Source organism: Amblyomma americanum, chromosome 4, assembly GCF_052857255.1.
Source record: "Amblyomma americanum isolate KBUSLIRL-KWMA chromosome 4, ASM5285725v1, whole genome shotgun sequence".
Taxonomy (NCBI): domain Eukaryota; kingdom Metazoa; phylum Arthropoda; class Arachnida; order Ixodida; family Ixodidae; genus Amblyomma; species Amblyomma americanum.
Window position 1 is genome coordinate 45,389,391 of NC_135500.1, and position 27,058 is coordinate 45,416,448.

Below are 27,058 nucleotides of genomic sequence, written 5' to 3' on the forward strand. Positions count from 1 at the left end.
CTAGGGCTTTCTTTACTTCATCTTTCATTACTAACGGCATGACGCATTGCTTGTTACTGGCGGGATGACGCACGCTCCTTAGGGCTCTCGTTTTATGGATTACCAGACCATCAAACAGCTCCTCCGACAGGCGGTTCTGAGTGTTCCGACCGTAACGTGCGGCGGCGGCCGGCGCTTGTGGCGGTTTCCGGAAGCGCATGCAGACGGGCCCACCGCTAGGCACCTCGATTGCCCCAATCTATTTTCGCTACCATTTTGTCCCAATTAACAATAGTTCTGCCATTTGTTCGGCAGCTCGTCGTCCCCGCATCACTCTGGCCGTATCCTGCAGTGTCCCCGTCGAGTACGGACCTACCTCACTGTATTATGCCACCTGACGCCTCAGGTGACATCTCCAACTGGAGTTATGCTTCCTCTATCCCCCTGAATATCGGAAATGTGTTACTGCAATGCATACTGTATTCACAGCCTAATGCAACATGTGCACTGGAATACAGTTTTTGCATATCGTAGCAGCTCTTCCTGAAAGGACCCCAGGCTGCAGGAGGTCCGAGAAATTCTTCACTGGGAGCAGATTCCCCCCAAAAATATACCTTCCTGAGCAAGTAAAATTGTCTTCTGTAATTCTCTCAGTAAGCGATAAATTGTTGTAAAATAATTTCCAGAGGCTACCTTTAAAAACTCCTGTTGTCATGAAAAAATATTCTTTCAGCACCCCGCCAATTCTTCAATTAAGTTATATATATTGCCTTTGCACCCGAAAAACTTTCCTGCGTGGGAATAAACTATTTATTCCGTGTGACGGAATAAAGTCAGTTCGCATCCCGTAATAGTCTCATAAGGCCTAAATGGCTGCAAATTTAATTCCAGAGACTACCTTTGAAAACTCCCTATATGCAGGAAAAAATTCCCCCCAGGCACCCCGTACCACTTCGTTGAACGAATCCGCCGCGGTGGCTCAGTCGTAATGACACTCGGCTGATGACCTGAAAGACGCGGGTTCGACCTCGACCGAGGTGGTCGCATTTCAATGTAGGCGAAATGCTTAAGGCCCGTGTACTTAGCGATGTCGGTGCACGTTAAAGAAGCCCAGGTGGTCGACCTTATCTGGAGCGCTCCATTACGGCACCCGTCACAGTCTGAGTCCCTTTCATACTTTAAAACCCATAAACTTTCTTGAAGGAAGCGAAAAAAACATTCCCATTGCGCGCGGGAAAAACATTCCTGGGCGATAATAAATTATTTATTGTTTATTGGCTGAAAAAACGACAACTTATTTGATACCCATTTGGGCATCTTTTCGTTAAATTCGTGTTTAGTGTGTGGGTTTTGGAAATTCCGACCGTGCTGCTCCTTTGGTACTGCATTAAGGGTGTGACGCGATGGTGTGTTGCATTAATTCCCGTATATAGAGAAGGTCCTTCTCTAGTATACATTCATACATCCCTGAGAGTCCTCGCACCACTGCAGGCGTAGTGCTGCAGTGGTTAAGCGCAGCGTCACTGTCCTGCGATGGCAGGTGCTCCCAGCGTAGGGCATTGTGGGGCCCAGGTTGTTCTTCCCGAGCGACTAATCATTGACTGCCATCTGCCATGGTGGGCAGTTTGCTCACGATCTGGTGGGAAGGTTCTGATAACGCCTCAAGGTCACGTGACCTAGGCGGTCCACCTGCCTCCTAGCTTGCTCTCTGGGAACCACCTGCCAGAGACATGCCCGGGACTTTTCGGCCACAACGCCGGCACCACATTTTCTGGAGATCAGAGCATTTAGTGCTATCTTGTTAAAAACACTTGAAATATTTTCGTCGCTTCTATTTTTAGGGCTTAAGGAAAAATAAGCCGATTTCTGGATTCACTCGTCACCTTCAGTACACGCGCGGCCAGCCGTGCCAGAGCCGGCTCGCGCGGCGCTATGGGCAGCGCCTCATAAAACATAAAAGGAGTGTGAGTAAAGGAGTCCCTCTCGCTCAAGCATTCTCATAGCCAGCTTTGGGACGAGTTCGTTGAGTCCGGTGTCGTCCCTCAGGTAGGCCAGAAGCAGCAACAAAACGAGGGCGGACGCGACAGCCGCCACTGCGCTCAGGAAGGCCCAGTCAGACAGGAAGGCACGGCTAACGTCGCCGGCCCGTGATGAATCGCTGTTCAGGCCGGGCCCGCTTAGGCCTGGTAGTGCGGCGAGGCCTGCGTCAACGAGAGCAGCAGACTTCTAAGCCACAAGTGCGCAGCTATGTTGTCAGGTTTATATGACAGCGGCAGCTGTTATGGGAAGTGCTCCTGTTCCGCGAGCTTGGCGTGGAGGTCTGAACAGCCAGGCAGTGTAGGATATGTCTGGGGTGGAGGAAATAGCAAGTGCGACAAAGCTGGGGTGCAGCGCCGCAGCGTAGGGCGCCGAGAGCGAGTGGCATGCACTACACTAGAGCGCAGAGGACAAGTTATGTATCAGCTGTAGCACGACGCAGCAGTAAAGAGCAGGGAAGATGTAGAGTGGTAGCGTAGTTTGCATAAAACTCATACAGTATTGTGCATTTTTATCGTGAAGACTTTCAAAAATTTCCCCGCCTCACCCACTCGCTCATTTGCGGTGAAACTGCACAGAGAGCTTGCGTATTATAGTAACTTTTTATCGTAGCTAGTTTTACTATCGTAGTATCGTAGTATTTACTTAGGTGAGCCTTGCATGATGCAAAGACATAAATGCCTGCATCGAGATCGGTGAATCGAAACCCACAAATGCAGCTTTTTCGTTGAAGGGAGGCAGTGACGCCATCTGTTTTCGGCTGTCACCCCACGATGCTTTCGGAGAGTCACGAAAGCAGACGATATGAGCTGAATTTCATAGTCACTCGACAAAAAAGAGATCAAACAATTCTTTGAAAGATGAAGCCTCGTTAACTCAGTTGTTCTGATATATTTTTTTGCGTGGGTTTCGCCGCAAACGAGCCAGCGGTTGAGGCGGGAAAATTTTTGTCTTCACGATAAAAAAATATCCAGGCTTAGCTTAGTTAAGCCAAGAATGCGTTGCATATCTCGATGGAGTTCCGTGCTGCTCCGTTGACTCGATAGGCTATTGACTCGATCGCCATAGAAACTGCCCGTGTAGCAGCGCTCGATCGCCTTTGAGTCGATAGACTATCGGTTCGAGGGCCCTCGAAATGCCCGTGTGGCAGGGCTATAAGACTGTCCCGGCGAAGGAGCGCGGCTCTTTTATACATATGCCGTGACGTCAATCACAGCGCAGCACCCCTAGCTGTAGGAGCGGGAGCCAGGTGGTGGCTGCGGCTGCGCGCAACCGCGCCAGTTGAAGCCCAGCTTTTCCTCCGTGACGTCACGCGCCGGCGTAGCGCCCCTAGCGGGAGGAGCGGGAGTCTTTTTTTTTTATTCAAGAAGTGTGCCATGAGGCATAGGTTGAAAAAGGAAAGGGGGGAGGAATGCACGGGATTGAAAGTTAAAAGAAGGAGTGAAGAACCGTTGCGCTGAGGTAGTCGCAGAGGTTGTTAATGAAACGGTTGTTCATTGTCCACTTCACGAAGTCATTTTCGCGGTTCCACCGCAGGCCCACCTCCCTGAGGAGCTGTTTTCTGATAGCAGCCGTCGCTGGGCACGTCCACAACAAGTGCCGCACATCACATATGTCCGGTGCAGCGCTACAGTGAGGGCACCTGTCAGGTAGTGGCAGATCTTTGGCACGCCACCGATGACGGACAGAGGGGTGTCAGAGCCGCCCCTTCCCGAATCCGGCGCACGGATACCTCCTCCTGCCGAGTAAGACTACGGGGGAGAGGGTGCGAACACGGAGGAACTGGAGCGCGTGTTCGCTGGCGCAGAACTTCGGAATCGCAAAACGTGGGACAGGAACGGATCTGGGGGAAGAGGGGAAGGTGGCGGATCCTCTAATGTATAAAGATGAGTCATAGCATCCGCTTGAATATTATGTGGATCCTGGGCATGGCCGCGAATCCAGTGTATGCGCACAGGACGTGGATACTTTGCGCAGAGCACATGAATAGATTGTGAAATCTGGAACGTTCGTCGAACAGCCTTCAGCTGTTTAAGGGCGGCGCGGGAGTCGGTGTAAATGTGAACTGTATTGAATGTTGGAACGAGCGGAAGGGAAGCATTGGTATTGTAAATGGCTTAAGTTCCAATGCCAGGGGAGTGCACGTATCCGCAGTATACGTCGCGCGAGAGTTGAGATGCGGATGAGATGGACTATACACAGCAGTAACTCCCCTCTCTGCAGAATGAGATGCATCCGTGTATAATATGCACCCTTCAGGCAGATACGCTGCTGATACCGACGGGGAAACAGTGGGGCGATTGTCAGTGAGCTGGCAATAGGACCACGGTGGAAGTGTCTTTATACGATGAAGGTTGAGAGACTGTTTTCGAGCTCTATTTGCCACTCGTTGGTCGATGATTTCACTGAGTGTATTAAGTTGGGCGAACTCCTGTAGCACAGGTATGGGTGTTAAACGAGGCAGATATGTTATGACGCGCATAGCCTCACGATTGATAGCTTCAAGGGAGTCCCACTGTCTGCGGGTGAGACGTTGAAATTGAGCCTGATATACTATCCGTGGCTGAAGGATAGAGCGCACAAGCTGGCGGGCCGATGAGCACGTGCGCCACCAGAACGCATAGCTATGCGACGAATCAGACCTAGAGTAGCGTGAGCCGATTTACGGGTGGCTGTCAGCCACGGGGTGCCAGTCCCAGATGTATGGAGGAGAAGACCAAGAATACGAACAGTTTCTACCTGAGGAATCAGAGAATTATGTACCGTAAAATGTAAAGGGGGAGCTTTCCGTAAGACTGCTTTATTTCCAATTCGAATGAAATATGATTTAGCAGGAGAGAGTGTTAGACCCAGAGGTGGGAGGCGAGATGTCAATACATCCAGCGCGTGTTGAAGGACCGACTGATGAATAGACGCATCTGGATGACAGCACCACAAGGTGATATCATCAGCATATGCAAGCAAGCGGATAGAAGGAATGGTCTCTAGGGCTCGAACAAGAGGAATTAAAGCCAAATTAAATAATGTGGGGGCCAGAACGGAGCCCTGCGGCACTCCTGTATTGGAAGTGAAATTACCAAAGAGCTTTCCGTAGACGCTGAAGGTTCGATTTGCTAAAAAGGCATGAATGGAGAGGAGGAACCGGTGAGGGAGACCAAGAGATTGAAGGGAGGCAAGAATGGCAGAGTGAAGGATGTTATCATATGCCTTTGTTATGTCTGTAGCGATTACGGTTCGTACAAGGTGACTCTGTGGAGAGTGGTCAAGCACGTCAGCAGCCAAAGTAGCAAGGTCGTCCTCCGTTCCAATTTGTGGGCGGAAACCAATTTGGGAATCTGGGTAACAATCATGGGATTCCAGCCACCATGATAAGCGTGCGGCTAGAATGTTTTCATAAAGCTTGCAGATGGTAGGGGTAAGGGAAATTGGACGAAGGGCCGAGAGAGATACTGGAGGCTGACCTGATTTGGGTATTGGAACCACAATAGAATGCTTTCAGTCTCCCGGCATGACACCAGAAAGCCACACTTCGTTAAAAGTATCAAGTAGGGTTTCCAAAGCCCTCCCTTCTAAGTTACGGAATAAGGAGTTAGGTATGCCGTCGTGCCCGGGAGTAGTAGTAGTTTTTAAACGGTCAATGGAGGCCAGCAGCTCTGCCATGGTGAGGTCAGAAGTAATCCCGTCGGGGGGCTCTGTTACCGATAAGTCAGGTGGAGACGTAGCGGTGCTGTCATGGTTTGGAAAAAATTGACGGGCCGCTTGTTGTGCAAATGTGTCCTCATCCACATTTAGCGCGAGGCGAATGCTCTCTGTGTAATCTGCAACCTGATAAGGGCGCTCCATGGCGTGAAACACTCTCCAAACATGTCGATTGCCCTGCGTAGAGGACAGGCGGGCACACCATGCAGCCCAGCGTTGCCTGCCTAGCCGCTTTGCATAGCGCCGCGCCCGTGCGGTAGCGCGGTGAAGTGTAGGAAGAGCCGAAGGGTCATCGGGGTGACGAGTAGCGTAAAGATCCGCCTGGCGACGAAGAGCCCACAGATTCAAGAGAGGTATGTCCGGGCTTGGGTCGTCTTCATTTACAGTAGTGGTAATAGTGTGAGTAGCGAGAACAGCAGATAGAGTAGACAATGCTGAAGAGGGGTTGAATGTAGATAAATGATTGTCTGCGCGTACAGAGTCCCATGATGTTATTCGTACCGTGCGGCGTATCATCCGAACACGCGTAGGCGTGAGGGAGATAAAAATAGGGCTGTGATCGCTACCCCAAGTATCAGAATCAACAGCCCAACGAGGGTTACCGGGGCCTAACCACCAAGTCAAATCAGGTGAATACGGGCCACCTCGTGGGCGGGTAGAAGTATTCGGGTGGTTTAAAAGTTGAAAGGAATGATCCGAAAAGCTCCCTTGGATGTGTGAACCCCTTGACGAATCCGATGGGTAACCCCACGCAGTGTGTGCGCCGTTGAAGTCACCACCAACTAGAATAGGGATACCCGAGTTGGTAGAACGTAGAAAACGAACCCATCACAGATTGGGAGATGCGGAGCCAGGACGACTATAAAAAGAAACTAGAATAAAGGGTGTGCGTGCAGGTTTTACGAGAAGGGCGACAACCTCTTGACGTGTGTTGCACCACCGTGAAAGGTCAAGTGGTGTGTGCGGAACAGAACTGTGAATATAAATTTCAGATTTACCTGGGCTGAGCGAGGAGGCGGTGCAACGGCGATCAGGGATAGATGGTGAATGGTATGCGCAGAAACCTGAAAGGCGTGGGAGTGCATTATGCTCTTGCAGTAGGAACGCCCATGCCCTCAGCTTTCCGTCGCGAAGGCGGATGTTCACTTCAGAGGCCTTATTAGCGAATCCTCGACCGTTCCACTGCACCACCACCGATGATGATGCGCTATCCATGACGAGGCCGAAGAGCTTCCACGATGAGGGATGTCACCTGCTTCATCAGCGCTAATATCTTATCCACTGTCGGGGTAGTCACGGCTAACAGGTGGTCGGCACCTGATTGTGGGCCAGTGCTTACCCTAGGTGATTCCTCTGATGATTGCTCCCGAGTAATGAGAATTCTTCGAGAGGATTGAGAACGACGCTGTTCCCGGCGCTGCGTGAATTCGTCTAGTCGGCGGCGAGCCTCCGCGATTGCATTGTCTAAAGCTGTGTCTTCATCTGTGCTATCCACATGTGATGGATTTACTGGACGTTTTGGCGTACCATTTGATCCGGGAAGGTGAGCCGCTTGTGCATATGTACGCTGGCGCGGAGACGTATGGTGAGCAGCAGGCTCAGATAAAGGAAGTTCAAGGAAGTCGTTGTCGTCACATGCGAGAGCTGCAAAGCGACACGGACACTTGTAAAACCGATTTGTTCAGATCTAGCTCGTTTTAGTCTAAAACAGCTCGTTTCGTTGTATTAAGCACGAATACAAGATTTTCGCGCTGTTATAAGAGAAAAAGTTTTGACGAGTATCACAAGGACACTTGTAAAAGCGATGTGTTCAGATTTAGCTCCTTTTAGTCTAAAACAGCTCGTTTCGTTGTATTAAGCACGAATACATGCTTTTCGCGCAGTTATAAGAGAAAACATTTTGACGCGTATCACATGGCGGCGAGCCTCCGCGATTGCATTGTCTAAAGCTGTGTCTTCATCTTTGGTATCCACATGTGATGGATGCACTGGACGTTTTGGCGTACCATTTGATCCGGGAAGGTGAGCCGTTTGTGCATATGTACGCTGGCGAGGAGACGTATGGTGAGCAGCAGGCTCAGATAAAGGAAGTTCAGGGAAGTTGTTGTCGTCGCATGCGAGAGCTGCAAAGCGATTACTTGTAGGTGGTGGCTGCGGCCGCGCGCGACCGCGCGAGTTGGGGCCCAGCTTTTCCTCCGGCTGTCGTGACGTCACGTCACGTGGTTGCGCTAAAGGTCAATGGTGGCTGCCCGGCCGCACCCAAGGGCTGAACTGAGTGATTGCAATATGCAACGCATAAAATGCACAATACTCTACATTCAAAAAATGGTGGCTTGTGTTACTGAGGCAGTGCCATTTCCGGTGTGGACAACTAAACAACGACGTTATAATTAAACAAAAGACGGGATTTGATGTACACACATGTTGTCTGGTGAGAAAAAAAATGCATGAACATATATTCAGCATTACGACGAGACAAGGACGAAGAAAAAAATTGGAACGTTAAGCATAGAGCACGGCCGGCCACACGAACTCCAGCTGGTCAGTTCGATCACATTTCGCTTTAAAACGCAGAAGCCGTGGCTGAAACGGACAGAGAGTTGCGTGCAGATGGGCTACAGGATGCGACTAGAAAGCGCCGTTTACGAGACGCACGCCTGATTCATAGAATTGCTGTGCATCATGGCGTGCCCCTTCCAATCTTCCCAGTACAGTCCAAAGCCCGCTTGCAAGAAGCAAGTTAAACAGTCTAGTTCCCACTCGAGCCTTATTCGCAGTTTAGACAACGGAAATAGGAAAGACGTATAACTAGCTCACTTTGCCGTGGACAGCTCAACTGCGTCGCGAGGCAAACACACGAACGCTAGCTGGAAACAATCTTTTATTCGGCGCATGTTTGTTTTTTCTTCAAGACCTAGGTGTAGCAGAGAGGGCCTACAACTATGTCAGAGACTTCCTCTCGGTAAGAGAGGCCAAAATGCAAATTGGAGAAAGCAAATCCTACGCAATTAAGCCAGTTAGCATGAGGACACCACAGGGCTCAGTACCCTCACTCTTTCTCTTCAACGTAGCCACGCTCTCTGAGAAGCTTGCAGCTATGTGAGACCTTAATCACAGGCTGTATGCAGACAACATCGCGCTGTGGATAGCTGAAGGCAGCGATGGCCACAGCGAGGAGACCCTGCAGAGGGCCATCTAATTAGTTCAGCAATACGTCGAGCCCTAGGGCCTGAAATGCTCGCCGAAAAATCCTAGCACCTCCTCTGTCGCAGCAAGCGCATGCAGCAAAGACCCCCCCCCCCCCCCCCTCCCCGGACATCTACCTCGAGGCGGGTCGACTTCCCATCGAAAAATTGACAAAATCTGAGTCCTAAGTCTGTTCATACAAGCGAACAGATCGGGTCAGGAGGCGGTAAAGATATTACAAGGCGCTGCCGGCCAAACCATGAGGCTCATCCGCAGAATAGCAAATAGCAAATAGCATCCGCTCTGGCATGAGAGCGGGAAATCTGATTAGGCTATATAGTCCAGGCATTTGTCGCAAGTTGGGTAGCTTACCTTGCCCCCTATCTAAACTTGGCGTGGCACGAGAAGCAAAAGATAGAGGCCGTCATACGCAGAGGTACCAAACAGGCGCTAGGACTCCCCTTCCGAGCCAGTACAGAACGACTCTTGAATCTGGGAGTACACAAGACCCTCGGGGAAATAATAGGAGTCAGGAACTGACAACATGAGAGACTGGCAAGCAGCCCCACCGACAGGAATATCTTAGGTCTTAGTATCTTAGTGTCTTAGGAATATCTTATAACATGGGAATGCCCTCGGACTCCCCCTGGAGCCCTATCAATAAAGTCTAAATACCAGTGGGAGACCTGTCAACTCAGCACCGACCAGGAGGTTCAAGCAAAAATAATAAAACTGGTCGAAGACGCTGCCAGCGCCTACGAGATCCTAGCTATCGTCTAAATAATGATAATGATGATGACGATAATGATAATGATGATCTCTCGCGGCGCAGTTGAGGTGTCCCTCCCCAAGTGAGCCAATTATGCGACACAACGCCCAGGCTGCGAGTAAGGTTAGGCTGGGAACTGTCTAGTCTTCGACGGAAAACCCTGCGTTTATCGACGTTGTGTCAGGAAAATCCTGATTGGTCGAAAGGGTCGTTACATCAGAGCCAAGCAATTTCACTTAAAAGAAAAAAAAATCAGTATTGAAGCGCTGGAAGCGAACCTGTGTCCCTTGAGTAGCCAGCAGGGAACGCTTACTCTACACCACCAAGAACCCTTTTTTTCTTTTTCTTTTTGAATAGTCGCTATTACCTAATACTCTTAACAAAAACTTAATTCTTCCCTCAAGTTTTACGTTGTCTAAACATAATCTTCGTTTTGAGAAAACTGGCTCTCTTTATAGCGGACACCTGAACCATGCAGTGATATAAATGCTTTTATCCTCTTCATTGCTACCGCCGGCTAACCGCGTTACGCGAGTGATGCTGATGTGCTACATGCTTGCCATTGTACCCCTTAACTTTGGTTTGAGATACGCGGCTACAGCTTTCGCTGTAAAAAGACACGGCTAGTGCTGGTTACGAGGAGAATTCTACACCTGGTGTTTCAGTGAATGCTAAGTAATTTTCAGAAATAGGCTTTTTGGGGTAAAAATATGGCTTTTGCAGCATAGTACTACCAGTGTTGGCGCCCACCAGAAAACCGGTGAATCGTTTTAAGTATTAAGCTGGTTAACTAATGTTTAATAATTAAAATTTAGCTGCCTGAGTTAGGCGCCTAGTGGTCATTAGGTATTTGTTGCTGGTTGTTAGTAATAGCCACATATTTTTTTAGAATTTCGAAAATGCGATTATCCTCGGTGCTGTGGCTCGACAAAATTTGGCTACATCGTGCCAAAATACGCGCGCTTTCGAAAATCAGTGAAGGCAAAACAACCATTCTAGTGCACGTAACTATGGTCAAGGAATTCAAATTTGCTCGAGCTACAGCGCCAATGGTAATCCTGTTTTCTAAATTCCAAAACCTCATATCGCTATTACTAACAACCGGCAGTAAATCTCTAATTGCAAATGGGCGCATAACTTTAATAGTTAAAAAGTTAATTCTTAAAATTCGTTAACCAGCTTACCACTTCAAACGATTCACCGCTGTCCTGGTATCCGGGAACACTGGTAATACTATGCCAAAGAAGTCCAACTCAAAAAACCTATTTTTGAGATTTACTTGAAGTTTTTCCTGAAACACGTGATATAACCAGCGCGCGTTTGTATATTCTTCCTTCGTCCTCGCCAACTGGGTCAAGTCGAATTTGAAATGTTAAAACAGTAACAGCTATATTTTTGAACTTTTTTCAAATTGTAAATTGTGATTTTCAACGCCCTGATGAGACACGTGGGCTATGACGGATACCGCAGTGCAGTGCATCCTATTATTCTGACAGCCTTGGGTTCCCCACAGCCTCCATCAGAATGCGGCCGCCGAGGACGGTGTCCGATCCCGTGAACTTGGGATCAGCAGCCGAGCGCCAGAGCCATTGAGTCGTCGCGGTGAACCGGGAGTTGTTTTCGAGCACCCGAGTTTCCAAGCAATGTAACGTGTCAAATTGTGTTCGAGTTTCTCTCGCACAACAGTTGTGCAAATCTTTATTAGAAGTCGTATTTTATTACTTGGAAACTACAGCACACGGTCATTCACACTAGTGGAATCAACGCCCGCAGGGTATAAGTTATTTGCATGCTGTGCATGAATGGCTCAAGAGCGCTGTAAAAGCACTGCACTTCTCTAGTGAAATTAGGTCTGCCTTTTAAAACATATCGAGAACACAGTTTCATTAACACAATCACAAGCTACGCAGACCAAATTAATCACAAAATCAAGCGCTCACACAACAAGGAAGCAAGAGAAGGTACGAAAGGATGGGAAAATACGAATGCGGATCTTGTATTTACAGGAGACATTAAAACAAGCATTGGTCCAAGAAATTACCAAGGAATATTTCAATGAAACAACTGACATCAGTAACGACTGCTCTGTGCCTGACGCACCAATAAAAATTGCATATGGGCGTCGAAATCTTCGAAGGGAGCAGACCACGACACGTGACATACAGCAAACTATTCTCTGATGTACGCTAATATCTATATATGAGCGTATAAAATATCTACACTACTCACTGTATACAAAAGCTCTCCAGTCACAGCGAGTTACAAGTCAAGAACGAAGCGGCAAATGCTGATCAAAGGAGGCCCTCCAGCCAATACCTTCGACATAGTTTTGGTTAACCCTAAGCCAAGCATGCAGGGGGATTAGCAGGGGGTGGGGGGATACGTCGGGTTCTTTGTTGCTTGCATCCTGAAACGATGCCTGGTGGATTTGGACTCTGGGCTCGTCTTATGTTTTTACAGCGACGGCTGTTAAGCGTACCTTCCTGGGTTTTTCGTCGATGTTGTCGTAATAGCAGTAGCAACAGCAGCAACAGCAGCAACAGCAGCAGCAGCAACAGCAGCAGCAGTAACAGCAGCAGCAGCAGCAGCAGTAGTAGTAGTAGTACAAGTAGTAATAATAGTAGTAGTAGCAGCAGTAGTAGTAGTAATAATAGTAGTAGTAGTAGTAGTAGTAGTAGTAGTAGTAGCAGTAGCAGTAGCAGCAGTAGTACGGTATATGGTCGGTTTCATCCGGAGGCGGTTAAAATGGGAACCATAAGGAGGAGGGTGTGCCAAAAGGGGAGCAATCCCCAACCGTGGACGGTGAGGGTGAGGCGAGATAGAAGGAATGCGTAGGGTGGCGACCATCCGAAGGGTGGCGACCATCCGACCATCCGAAGGAGGAGGAAGAGTACGGCGACATTGGAGGAAGGTAGCGCAGTCCATCTGCGGCGGATGCTACGAAATGCGCTGCCTGAGGAAAGGTTGAACGGGGGTGGCGCTGCACACCTGGAGGTGCTAGAGCTGCAGAATTTCCAGTCCGCCGAATGTACACGGAAAACTAAAATGAGACGAAGGCGCTCTCATATTCTCCACCTGAGTATGTCGCAATATGCAGCTGAATCTCAGGTTACGCTGGGGTAACAATCTAGTGAGTGCATTTTTTGCATAATGTTTTCTTTAAAATGTTTTTTTTATTCTTTAGTCTCTTTTCGTTTATCGTGTATTGCCTTTAAGGTCAGTAGAGCTCTGATTATTTTTTTCCGTTTCAGAGGACTAATTATAAAAAAGGCAAAAAGAGGGATTACCACGGATAAGCCACGACCCCATTAACATTTGTCGACGTTATTTGCTGGAGGGCCTCCTTCGACAGGCATCTGATATTGCTTCTTGAGTTGTATCCGATGACAGCGCAAGCGTTCACTTCGCGCTTGCGAGAGATAGCACTATTATTTTTTCCGTAAACCAAAGAGTTCCCCAACATGTAGAGAGATATAAAGCATATGTGTATAATTCAAACAATCGAAATGCCGTGCTACACCAGATTTGTGCACCGCATTTTCGGCACTGAAGATCTGCATGTTGATCGCAGCGTTTCTTCACCATGGACCAAATGAGTCTTATGCATTATTTCACAAGACATCATCATTCAGTCCTATTGCAGGTGCCGGGAAATGAAGAGAAATCACAATGGAACACGCTCTTTCGCACTAACTACCATGCGATCAGCTGAAATTCTCATCTGACATCACCCACAGAGGCATTATAGACACCTTTCTGGGTGAAATAGACGCCCAGTGAAAACGGCATACCAGTACCAAAGTGACTAACAATGTAGCGCCGCAGTGTGATGCCAGCGGAGCTCTCACTTGGAGCTTTCCTATGGACCATCATTCCTTCGCGTGCTGCGTGCTCATCATCTCGAATCACATCCATTCTCTCCAACGACAGCATCGCCAAAACCTACGATTCAAACTGTGGCTGGTAAGGTAAAAAACGAAGCACGCACACATCGCCGACGATTCGCAGCAACGTGCAGGCGTTTTTGAGAACGATGCCGTTCCAACTCGACCGTCAGTCCGTAGCAACGAACTACGTACCGCGTCAGATTGGACCGACTGAGCCCTTTTTCCTGACTCCGTGGCTCCGGCAGTTCATGGGTTGCCGTCGCCACCATGTACGTTTTCGCTCGAATGAACCCCACCAACCACGCTGAAGACGCCACATATTTATCCCGCAGGTCTTATATTGCGTGACAGTGCTTCTAGACAACTCGTCGCTGACTATGGCCGCGGTTTTCTATCCAAAATGGCAGATGAGATCCTCCCGCTCGAGACATGAACTCACGACCGTCCGTCACTCCTAAACCAACAGCCTTACTTAGCGAGTGGTTTGAAACTATACCAGGCATGTTATAATGAAACTTGACAGGGGTCATGTGCTGCGCGATGTCAGTGCACGTAAAAAATTCAGGGGGGCACATCGTTGACCTAAAAAGCGGTGAGGCGAAAGCTTTAGCTCGGAGTTTTCGCTTGTGTTGCTGACGTCCATTAGCGCGCGCACGCTTGGTTGCTGGAGACACAGGAGAGCGTTTAGGTGGCATCCTTCTAGATCGGGGTTCAGGAGGAAGGAGGGAGTGAAAGAATGGAAGAAAGAGGTGCGGTAGTGGAGGGCCTAGAATAATTCGACCACCTGGGGATCTTTAACGTGCACTGACATTGCACAGCACACTGGCACCTTAGCGTTTCGCCACCATCGAAACGCAGCACCTGCGGTCGGGTTCGAATCCGCAGTCCCCGGGTTCGAACCCGACCGTGGCATAGGTCTTGTGCGCGACCCCCCTAGCACTGTGGTTGATTTTGCTCGAGAGGCGACAAGCCTGCAGCGCGCCTTGCGGCAGATGTTTGCGCATTACGACCGTCCAGCAGATACAACTGCTATGGACGCCCACATAATGCTGCCCGGCACGGAGATTGAGGCCCTCTGAGAGATAGTCAGGGGTATTGTGGATTGTGCGCGAAGAGCTACAGAAGCTTCGGTCTGTAGAGCGATATCCGGGTCTCGGAGCCACCTATATGTCGTCCTTGACGAAGTGCGCCGCGCGGTGCAGCCAATGCCCTGTCCCACACCCCAGCCGCCGCCTGCGCCGTATATCGTGACGTACAGCGAAGCGTTGCGCAGTTCTGCGCCAGCACCACCGGCGTTTTACTGCCCTGCTCCAACTGCACCGCATCAACGGTTTTCGACTTCGCCTGCTTTCTGACGCATGGCCATGGCCAGCAAGGCACATGCGTGACGCACATTGAACCGGCCCCTGTGCTTCCACTGCAGTGCCGCCGGCCACATACTGCGCCGCAGCTTGTATCGTCGGATGGGCCTGCGAGGGTTTTCACCTGACGCACCCCGGCCACGTTTAAGTTGATGACCCCGTGACATCGACCAGTACATGACGACCACCGTCCCCCCCTGCGCCCTCACCACAGCACTATTCCATGTCACCATCGCCCCGTCGGTTCTCTTCCCCATGGGTCGCCAGCCGAACCTTCGGCTGTCCTCTTGTCCACGCCGAGAAAACTGAGGACGGTCACCGCCCGGGGTTGTGCCATCGTCTCTCCACAATTCGAACGTCCTCTGCTCGCCGACTTTACCAGTCAACCCGACCTTCCACCTCTACTTCCGAACCTCCGACCACCTTCCAACGTCAGAGAAGCCTCTACTCGACGCCGTTTTGTGACGAACACAGCGACCCCACACTCCTATTCCTTCCACGACCGACGTTCCAGAAAGTGAACTCGTTTCCGCCGAAATACCAGTCGTCGCTGACAACCACCATCTGACTGCCCTCATAGATACCGGCGCGAATTTCTCTGTTAAGAGTCGTGGTCTTGCTACTCTCGTGGGAAAAGGACTGACACTGGCACGAAACACATATACGGACAGCTGGCCTCCATGTGGTGATGCCACTCAGCGTCTGCAGTGCTAGGATGAGATTCGCGGTATCATCTTCACGGGCTTCTTCGCTGTGCAGGCTCAGTGCTCCAAGAACCTAATCCTGGGCTTCGATTTTCTTCACGAAAACGGTGCTGTCATCGACCTCCGCGAACTCATGGTGACATTCTCCGCCCCGTGCACCATAGCTGACGACAGCGAGCCAGGCAGGCCAGGTTTTCGTGTGTCCGACGATCACATCACTCTACCACCGCGTGCTTGTTTGCTGCGGTGGAGTGCGAAAACCTCCGCGCGTACAACGTTATCGCAGAAGCGAACTTGTCTTTACTGCTGAGCCAACAAGTATGCATCGCTCGGGGCGTCGTTGCCCTGCAGAAAAAGCGAACTCAGCTTCTAGTCACGAACTTAAGCGCCGAATACCGCCACTTGCCTAAAAACACAGCCATCGTCTATTTCGATGAACATAGCGAGCCCGCTACCCACTGCGCGTTGTCAACGTAGAGAGGCCGCTCTAAGGAGGCATAGTCAAGTAGTTAAGGCTAAATTTAATCCTTGTTCGAGCACTGATCAGGAACGCCGCCTGCAAACTATATATCTTTGACTATTTCCATGACTCCTTTTTGACCACCTCATAGGTCAGGTAGACGTCCATAACGAAACATCGCATCATAGTTGATGACAATGAAGGGCGTATTCGTCAGCACCCCTATCGAGTGTCGGCGAAATAACGGGAGGCGATAGGCTGCAGGCTGACGAAATGTTCCGTAATGATATTATACAGTCGTCGGCAAACCCATGGGCTTCACCCGTTGCGATGGTCGCAAAGAAGGATGGGACACTCAGATTTTCTCTCGACTATCGAAGACTTAGCAAAATTATTAAAAAGGACGTTTACCCGTTACGTCGAATTGATGACTCGTTCGACCAGCAGCGCCATGCCCGCTACTTTTCTTCTCTTGACCTCCGCAGTGTGTAGTACTGGCAAATTGAGGTGGATGAACGGAACCACGACAAGACAGCGTTCGTTAGTCCCGACGGGTTGTATGAGTTCAAGCTGCTCCCCTTCGGCTTGTGTTCCGCTCCTGCCACCTTTCAAAGAATGATGAACACTGACCTCGTTGGCCTCAAATGGCTGTCCAGCCTCGTCTACCTAGACGATGTTGCATCTCAAGCGCTTGAGTGCAGTACTGGAGGCCATACGATTGGCCGGCCTTTCGCTCAAACCAGAAAAATGCCACTTTTCGTTCCAACGGCTGAAGTTTCTGGGTCACGTCATGAGCGCTGGCAACAGAACAGAACATGATATGCTGCAAAGCTTAGTGGCACGGAATATATGCACTGTCCCGAATACCTGTTAATGGGGGGGGGGAAGGGGGTGAAATGTAAAACCGCTATTGTCACGACATAGCTGGCGTACGTCGTGGTAAGGCGTGAGGAGGGTCGTAGAAGGGGAGCAGGGGAACGCACCGACAAAAGGGAGAGGCTCTCAGGGCGGCGTCACGTGCTAGTTTCGGGAGCCTCTGCCTAAGCGAGGGGGAAAGGTCCGATCAGACGCATGTTTCGTAAAGAATTTGTCTCCCCTCCTTGTGGCTTGCTTCTGGTTGGCCACGGCAGCTTGCTCGATGGGCCAGGCCCGGAGGCGAGCGGGCATACGGGCACCCTAGGCCAGAGCGGCTAACAGGACGCATGGGTCGTAAATGGTTTCTCTCCCCTCGTTGTGGCATGTTTCTAGTTAGCCACGGCAGCTTGCTCGATGGGCCAGCGCCGGAGGCGAGCGGGCATCCGGGCACCCTAGGCCAGAGCGGCTAACAGGACGCATGTGTCCTAAATGGTTTCTCTCCCCTCGTTGTGGCATTTTTCTAGTTAGCCACGGCAGCTTGCAGCGAGCCGTGTGTTCGATATTTTGTGCTTTTCTTTTGCCTTGCAAGGCGTGTGTTTTATATTGTGTGCTTTTATTTTGTGTTGTGATATGTAGCGTCCTAAATGTGGCGGGAAAGTCACCTATTGACTGAGGGTGTAGTTTTGGCGGGAGGACAATGAGATGGGTGCGCTCTAAGGAGAGCGTGGGAAGTGGGTTGGTGGCAGCTGGACAGATCGGTCGTGTGCGGCCGGTGGTGGTCCTGGGGTCGCGGAGTTGGAGACGCGAGTTCCTTGAGCGGCGGCCGGGCTGGGCGGCCGTTAGTGGCCGATGGCGGTCCGGAGTCGCGAGAGTTTGGAGTTTTGTTTTTTTTAGTTAAAGCGGATATGTAAATCAGTTTTGTAAATATTGTAATAAATAACTTTTTGAGGAAAGCCTTTCCAAGTGCCAACGTCAGAAGACCTGCACGCCTGTCTCAAACTCACCAGTCGCAAAGTACCTCCCACGGGTCACTCACGAGACCCGCCCTCTACCACTCCACGTCAACATCTGGATGTGCAACAACATCGCACAAACAACAAGAGAGAGGGAAAATAATTCGTGACTGCTATTAAATTAACATTTCTGACCAAGGTAATAATCACCAAACGGCTACATACGTCGAATTGGCGCGGAAAAGAAGAAACATGTACGACGCAAATCCACACACACAATCACAAATCCAGAGAAAGCCTATTCGTGTAATTAGAACATGTCAGAAAAACTCACATGACGGTTAGTTCTGTTTAACGCGAGATTCAGCGACAGCTGTTGAGGTATTTTCCTCTCGCCATAGGCTAAGGTCAACAATTTCAGAGGCACATAAACATCTGTTCAGTTATATGATCTTTTTATTAATTTTCCGCGCATACTCGTTCTTCGAATAGCATTCCACTTCAGTCTGCCTCTCATCACGCGGTGATTTCTCAGCATCCGCTGCAGAGGGTGCGTGCCCATTCGGCCCCTCTCGCCGTACTCTAGCTCCCGGTTCGTTTCTATGGTAACCTCCCTCCAGGTTAGCATTACCCCTTCCCCACCTCTTCCAAGGCAACCACCTTCCGGTTACACATTCTTCCACTCCTGCCATACCTCCAATGCATCTACCCTTTGGGTGGTTCCCAAGGAGGAGTCGGAGATAACGGTTATTTAATAACTGCAGGGCAAAAATCTTGCCTGGTTAGTTAGCTTGCGCTGTTCGCCGGCTCGTGTAGCCAGAAGGGCGGTCTCCCAGAATGCTGGGATGGGTGTGTGAATGGGCGGGACACCGATAGAATTTTGGGATTCCCAGATGAAGTGGTTTAATGTGGGAGACTGGCTCCGCGGGTGGCACACTACGAGGGGAAGAGGGTGAGGTAGAAAAAGTGGGCAAACTGAGACGATGGTAACGAGTTCGCTTGAAGTTGTCGCCAATGTTTGCTTTGTAAGTCGTCTACTGATGAGTAGGAAGGAGGGTATATTGTCACGTAGTGGTGACGGCAGTCGAAGCAGAGATGAAGACGGACGAAAGGGTCTTCTAAAAGAACTGTTTATTGCGCTGACTTGCACCCACAATGGACTGAATCACTCGGCGGCGGCGAACCGACAAGCGTGCTCGGCGGTCGTCGAACAGAATGCCGGCCGCTGTCGGCCGTGCTCAATTTAAAGCTGATAGCGAACTTTCGAGATAAGGAGCGCAAAGTTACTAGAAAATTCCGAAACAACGTAGAATCAGCTCTGCCTGGCTGCGATCAATCGAGATAAATCTAATCACGTCTTGCGTAGCAAACAAAGCGATCATGTGATGTGGCGGCCGATTTGAAAAACGGACACACTGCAAATATTCGCGGCATTACTCCCCTCTGAAAGAAGCATCGACCCGATGCATTAAAACAAATAATGCGACTAGTAAGAAAAAAAAACAGATCTTGCGAAAATAGAGCATGGAAATGCAGCGGCCTTTAGCACGCATAATACGGCTTCAGACGGACTACATGGACAACTTCAGGTCGTACGCGGCGTCGCTGGGATGCACACATTGCGTCAGGGATGACTTCATAATCCAGTTCACCCAGCCGACGAAGAACTTTGTACGTGCTGAAATAGCGGCGCAAAAGCTTTTCACTCAATCCACGGCGGCGTATGGGCGTCCACACCCAGACTTGGTCTCCTGGCTTGTATTCCGCGTTGCGTCTTCGTAGGTTGTAGCGTCTGGCGTCGGACCGCTGCTGACCTTTGATCCGTAATCGGGCAAGCCTTCGAGCTTCTTCTGCGTGTTGAAGGTAGGCGGCAACGTCGACGTTCTCTTCTTCTGTAACGTTGGGCAGCATGGCGTCTAGCGTGGTCGTGGCATCCCTGCCATGGACGAGCCTAAAAGGCGTCATCTGGGTGGTCTCCGGCACTGCGGTGTTGTAGGCGAAGACGACGTAAGGCAGGATGACATCCCAGGTTTTATGTTCGGCATCGACATACATAGCGAGCATATCGGCGATAGTTTTGTTCAGGCGCTCGGTCAGTCCGTTGGTCTGCGGGTGGTATGCAGTTGTCCTCCGGTGGCTGGTTTGGCTGTAGCGCAGGATGGCTTGCGTTAGTTCCGCCGTAAATGCTGTTCCTCTGTCCTTGATGGGCACATCGGGGGCGCCGTGTCGAAGAAGAATGCACTCCACGAAAAATTTGGTGACTTCTGCTGCTGTTTCGTTCGGTAGGGCTTTCGCCTCGGCGGAGCGGGTCAGGTAGTCGGTCGCTATGATGATCCACTTATTTCCAGATGTGACGTTGGAAAAGGGCCAAGCAAGTCCATGCCAATCTGCTGAAAGGGCCTTGAGGGAGGTTCAGTGGGGTTCAGAAATCCTGCTGGTCGTGTGGGAGGAGTCTTTCGTCGCTGACAATCTCGGCATGTTTTCACATAGTGTGCGACATCGGCAGACAGTCGGGGCCAGTAATAGTTGTCTTGAATGCGGCGGAGGGTGCGAGTAAACCCGAGATGTCCAGCTGTCGGCTCGTCGTGTGAAGCCTGTAGAACTTATTCGCGGAGACAAGTAGGTACAACAAGGAGGTAGGCTGTTTTGTTCGCTGTAAAGTTCTTCACAAGAACCTCATTCTGCACACAGAAGGAAGACAGTCCTCGCTTGAATGAAGCGGGAGGTGAAGAAACCTTGCCTTCCAGGTACTCGATGAGGCCTTTTAGGTTGGGGTCCGAGCGTTGCTGCTGAGCAAAAGAGCTTGCGCTGATGGGTCCCAGGAAGGCGTCCTCATCGTCGTCCGTCGGCGTTGCATCTACAGGGGCTCGTGAGAGGCAATCGGCGTCAGAGTGCTTGCGTCCGGACTTGTAAACGACGGTGACGCCAAACTCCTGGAGACGGAGATTCCATCGAGAGAGTCGGCCAGAGGAATCCTTCAAATTGACAAGCCAGCAGAGCGCGTGGTGGTCGCTGGCCACCTTGAACGGCCGTCCGTAGAGGTAGGGGCGGAATTTCGACGTAGCCCAGATGATGGCAAGGCACTCCTTCTCAGTTGTCGAATAGTTAGCCTCAGCCTTGGAAAGGGAACGGCTAGCGTATGCGATGACCTTCTCCAGCCCGTCACTTTTTTGAACGAGAACGGCACCTAGGCCCACGCTGCTTGCGTCGGTATGAACTTCAGTATCGGCGTTTTCATCAAAATGCGCGAGGGTCGGTGGGGACTGTAAACTACGCTGAAGTTCCTTGAAGGCTTCTGCTTGCGGCGCTTCCCATTTAAATGGCACGTCTGTTTTCGTCAGTTGGGTCAGGGGCTCGGCGATGCGTGAAAAGTTTTTCACAAATCGTCGGTAATATGCGCACAGTCCGAGAAATCTGCGCACTGCTTTCTTATCGGTCTGCGGTGGAATCTGTTCAATAGCAGCTGTTTTCTGCGGGTCCGGGCGTACTCCCTCCTTGCTAACGATGTGGCCTAGAAACAGTAGCTCTTCGTAGGCAAAGTGGCACTTCTCTGCCTTCAAGGTTAGGCCAGACGACTTGATGGCGTCTAGTACTGTTCGAAGTCTTTTGAGGTGCTCTTCTAAGTTCGAGGCAAAGACAACGACGTCATCTAAATATACCAGACAAATTTGCCACTTCAGGCCTGCCAGCACTGTATCCATTACTCGCTGAAACGTCGCCGGTGCGGAACAGAGACCAAATGGCATGACCTTGAACTCAAACAGCCCATCCGGAGTTATGAATGCTGTCTTCTCGCGATCCCTTTCGTCGACCTCAATTTGCCAGTAGCCGCTCTTGAGGTCCATCGATGAGAAATATTTGGCGTTGCAGAGGTGGTCCAGTGTGTCGTCGATGCGGGGGAGGGGGTAGACGTCCTTCTTTTTTATGTTGTTCAAGCGGCGGTAATAGACGCAGAATCGAAGTGCGCCGTCTTTCTTTCTCACTAGACAACCGGTGCCGCCCATGGGCTGTTTGAAGGCTGGATGACGTCGTCGCGAAGCATTTCTTCGGCTTGGTCCCGGATGGCTTGTCGTTCTCGCGGTGACACACGGTAGGGGCTTTGACGGAGAGGTCGGACGTGTTGATCCGTTATAATGCGATGCTTGGCAATTTGCGTCTGTCGCACCTTCGGCGATGTCCAAAAACACTCACTGTAGCTTTGAAGCAGATTGCGGATCTGGTCTTGTCTGTTCCGGTGCAGGGCTGGGTTGATGTCGAAAGTGGGCGAGTTCTCTTGGTCAGGCGAATCTTCTGCGGAGGGGTCGGAGAGGGCGAAGGAGTCTCGGACGTCAGATATTTCGTCGAAGAAAGCAATCGTCGTTCCTCTGTTAATGTGCCGGTATTCTTCGCTGAAGTTAGTCAGCAGTACTTCGGCCTCGCCATTGCGGAAATGTGGGATGCCTCTTGCGATGCAGATTCCTCGGTCTAGAAGCAACTGCATGTTCCCCTCAATGATGGCTTCAGCGTTAATGGCTTTCGTGGCACCTACGCTCACGATAAGGCTTGAACGGGGTGGGACGCTCACTTCTTCTTCCAGGACACTTAGGGCAACGAGATTTTCCCGAGTTTTCATCGAAGCGATGGCTTCGTCCGTCGAAAGACAGTATTCGCGACAATATGATGCGGCTTTGCCTATAGTGCTGTATGACAGCGTGGTAGTCAAACTCCTCGTTTTGTATGTAGATGTATGGTTGTGGGTTCGGGAGGCCATCCACCGGCGAGGCAAAATGGAAAGCGCGCACATGTGCTGTGCGATATCCGTGCACGTTTAAATACAGATCCCCAGGTGATCGAAATTATTCCGGAGCCCTACACTATATACGCACCTGTTTACCCATCCTTTCATACCTACCTCTCTGCCTTTCCTTAGGCGCGGTTGAGGTGTCCACCGGGGAGTGATACAGTTACTGCGCTATTTCCTTTCCCCAGAAGCCAAACTTTCGCATCAACAACCCTCCGTTTCCCCCGCTCTAGCTATACCCGCCTCCTTCCATAACATCATCCTCCGGCTATTTTCTGTGGTAATGACCTTTTGGTTGCGCATTCCTCTGCTGTCCTCATGCTCTTCCTCGACAGTAACCCTCCTTCCTATCTTTTCACGGTGGTCACCTTCCACTTACGCATTCTTCTTCTCTCCTTTCGCCCCCCTACTTCCACGAAACCTTCCTGTTCGTCCTTCCTTTCCCGTGGTTACCGCGCTCCGGTGGCACCTACTGGTAACAACCACTGCTACTACTGTTGCAACGGCGCGAAACTCAAGAACGAGCCTTTAAATCTGTGGCTGTAAACATACGTATGACGAGAGAAGAAGGGGGCGACCAAAAGAAAAGATGAGATGACGTTTCGGCTCCCCCACGGGAGCCTTGTTCACAATGAGGCATAACGCAGCTTCGTCCTTTATTTATACACGGCGCATGGGCGACCCCAGACACCTGGCGTGAGATTGGCGGCACGTTCCCGTCATTTCGATTGAGCGTGTGCGCTGTCGTCTGAATAATCAGTGATTCCAGATAGATCCGTGACTTGTTGTCCCTTTCTTTTGCAATCACACGTGCCTCGGCCCAGTCTATGTTGTGTGCGGCGGAAACCGAGTGCTCGGCAAGCGCATTTTGACATGCGCGCCGGTTTCTGACGTCACTCTGGTGATCCCGTATTCTTCGTTCAAAGTCACCCGACTCGCCGATATACACACATGGGCAGTCTGCACAGGGTATCGGATACACGACACCTGGGAACTTTTCTTTCTTTAGCTTGTCTTTGACGGGCACAAGCTGACTCCTCAGTTTTCGAGCTGGCACATGCGCGGTCTTAACTTCGTAGGACCGTAATATGCGCGCCAAGGGTTCGCTGATGCCAGGAACATAGGAAATCGCGGCTCGTTTCTGGGTAGCGGGACTAGCTTGCAGCCTAGGACGTTCCATTTGGCGCTGTACGAAGTCCATGACGTGTACAGGATAGCCACATGTGGACAAGTCACGCCGTACACGCACATCTTCAGCAATCTGGTCTTCTCCTCTGGAACACATTTCTTTTCGTCGGAGGAGCGATGACACCACAGAACGTTTCTGGCAACCAGGGTGAACGGACTGAAAATGTAGGTACCGGCCAGTGTGCGTGGGTTTTCTGTAAATGGTGAAATTTAGACGTGAGGACTGTCTGGAAACGAGTATATCGAAAAATGGGAGGCGGTCGTTGATTTCCTCTTCAACGGTTAACTGTATGCTGTAAGATTCACAAGCTGTAAGATTCACTGTGAGATTCACAAGCCTGAGGTCCCTCTGCGCCCTATAGTGGATTTTACGCGCTCGCCGCTTCAGAATCTGTTCAAGTTTCTGCACAGAGTTATCTCTCCTCTCGTCGGCAGGAGCCCTACGCACCTGCGCAACACCCAGCACTTCATCGAAAAGGTTCAGAACCTTAAAATCAACGCCCAAGAAATCATGGTTTCATTCGACGTAAAGTCACTCTTCACAAGTGTGCCGATTGACCTTGCCGTGGAAGCATGCACCGCTGCCCTTGAATCAGACCCATCACTGCCAGAAAGAACCCCGATAGATGTGCATGACCTGACCCGCCTGCTGAGATTTTGCCTGTCAAACACATACTTCACTTCTGAGGATGTCCCGTTCAGGCAGATTCACGGAGCCGCCATGGGTGCATCGATTTCTGTGACAGTTTCGAACTTGGCCATTGAAGAAATCGAAGGCCGTGCTCTTGCGTCCTTCACGCCTGCCCCAAAAGTATTCCTGAGGTACGTGGACGACTGCTTTTGCATCCTGAAGAAAGAAGCTTTGCATGACTTTACTACTCACCTCAACAGTTTGGAGCCTAGGCATACAGTTCACCGTTGAAGAGGAAATCAACGGCCGCCTCCCATTTTTAGATATACTCGTTTCCAGACAGTCTTCACGACTAAATTTCACCATTTACAGAAACCCCACGCACACCGGCCGGTACCTACATTTTAAGTCCGTTCACCCTGATTGCCAGAAACGTTATGTGGTGTCATCGCTCCTCCGACGAAAAGAAATGTGTTCCAGAGGAGAAGACCAGATTGCTGAAGATGTGCGTGTACGGCGTGACTTGTCCACATGTGGCTATCCTGTACACGTCATGGACTCCGTACAGCGCCAAATGGAACGTCCTAGGCTGCAAGCTAGTCCCGCTACCCAGAAACGAGCCGCGATTCCCTATGCTCCTGGCATCAGCGAACCTTTGGCGCGCATATTACGGTCATACGAAGTTAAGACCGCGCATGTGCCAGCTCGAAAACTGAGGAGTCAGCTTGTGCACGCCAAAGACAAGCTAAAGAAAGAAAAGTTCCCAGGTGTCGTGTATCCGATACCCTGTGCGGACTGCCCATGTGTGTATATCGGCGAGTCGGGTGACTTTGAACGAAGAATACGGGATCACCAGAGTGACGTCAGAAACCGGCGCGCATGTCAAAATGCGCTTGCCGAGCACTCGGTTTCCGCCGCACACAACATAGACTGGGCCGAGGCACGTGTGATTGCAAAAGAAAAGGACAGCAAGTCACGGCTCTATCTGGAATCACTTATTATTCAGACGACAGCGCACACGCTCAATCGAAATGACGGGAACTTGCCCCCAATCTACGCCAGGTGTCTGGGGTCGCTCATGCGCCGTGTGTAAATAAAGGACGAAGCTACGTTATGCCTCATTGTGAACAAGGCTCCCGTGGGGGAGCCGGAACGTTATCTTATCTTTTCTTTTGGTCGGCCCCTTCTTCTCTCGTCATGTACCATCCCGACCAGACGGGTTTCCGTCAGACTCTAGACTTCAAACATACGTATATACCAAAAGCGTTTGAATAGGTGTTGAGAGCTATAAGGTGAAACGCATCAAGCAGGTAAATGAAAATGACATTAGTGAACAGAAACGTATTACCAAGCACAATATTGGGTACGACATTCACGGAAGAGACGTATTTTGTCGAGCACTTGTCTTCTGTCCTGAGTCAAACGCAGCCCAGAACAGAAAAAGATGCCGAAAAGAAATGGCCTTGCACATAATTCAAATTTAAGGCAATTGACGGAACTCATGCAGATCAGTGTTATCGAATCTAGCACTGTGTCAGTCTACTCCATGTGGCGTTTGCTACATGTGCGCTGTACAGGAGGCGTGTGTACGACATGACTTATCTGCGAGTGCGGCGTCGTAACCAAACTAATCTAAACAGAATTTTAAGTCTAAACTAAAACCACATTGAAAATATGGCTTGAGAACACCTAACCTCTCGTATGCAATGGCCCGGAAAGGAATGTTGCGTCGAAGCTAAGTACGAAATGAGCTGAACGCCAGCCGTGAAAGTGAATGCGAATTGAAGTAGTATCGCGATCAGAAGTTTGCGGCACTATGCGGAAAACATTTTCGCCTCAAATATGTGACGTTATGACAAGACCTGCATGCTCTATCTATCGGCAATCATATCACGCAACTTGGTCGCGAGGGATAGCTGCAATAAACATTTTTCCGAGAACACACGTCCAGTAATACTTTAATTGCGATAGTACGTCTGTTCTGGGGGGTGGCTTCCAGGCCATACGGGGCTGTGATCTAGGAGATCTTGCCATTGTGGTGAGGGCTCCTTGTTACCAGGGGCATCTGTTGCCAAACCGTCGTCGTCGCTTCACATTACGCGGTTGTTGCGACGCGCGTCATTTCTTTCAAGATTTCCTCTCATATCTAACTCTCCTACTGTCTGCACGTGGCAGCGATTGTGATTCAGCCTGCGCCAATGGACAGGCTGGTGCATTTTCCTTTTCATTTTTCCTGCAGTCGCAACAACAGCAACAACGTCAGTTTTTGTTCGGCGCAAGTCGAAGCGTCGATTACAGTATGCAATACTGTGAAAGACGCGCTGCGGTCGGTCGACGCCGAAAACCTGAATGAGCGGACGTGGCTGGCAGACCCCTGCCCTTTTCGCCCCATCTCGCCTTGTTCAGCCTGGCAGATGTCGCAGACACTCGGCCGCCTCCTGTGCTGGCCCCAGTCGGTGCCCCGCTCAGTGTCGCTTTCGTCAAACGTGGCGTCCGATGGCGACCCCTGGCAGCGGTCCGCCACGCAGGCGGACACCGTCGCTGCTCCCTCTGCTTCTTCTTGCGCCAT

At 50.6% G+C, this 27,058-nt stretch overlaps 1 protein-coding gene across 1 annotated transcript; it reads right to left on the bottom strand.

Moving 5' to 3' along the window:
- Positions 1-1,326: 1,326 nt before the first annotated feature.
- On the bottom strand, positions 1,327-27,058 carry LOC144130100 (uncharacterized). Its single transcript, XM_077664122.1, has 2 exons — positions 26,887-27,058; positions 1,327-2,180 (listed from the first exon to the last, which is right to left on the bottom strand). The coding sequence occupies exons 1-2, from the start codon at positions 27,056-27,058 to the stop codon at positions 1,924-1,926; spliced, it is 429 nt and encodes a 142-aa protein (XP_077520248.1). The 3' UTR covers positions 1,327-1,923.

Coding starts and splice junctions, on each gene's coding strand:
- LOC144130100 (XM_077664122.1), bottom strand. CDS start 27,058: ATGGCGCAAGAAGAAGCAGAGGGAGCAGCGACGGTGTCCGCCTGCGTG. Junction 2,181..26,886: donor CATCTGCCAGGCTGAACAAG/GCGAGATGGGGC, acceptor TCGTTGACGCAG/GCCTCGCCGCACTACCAGGC.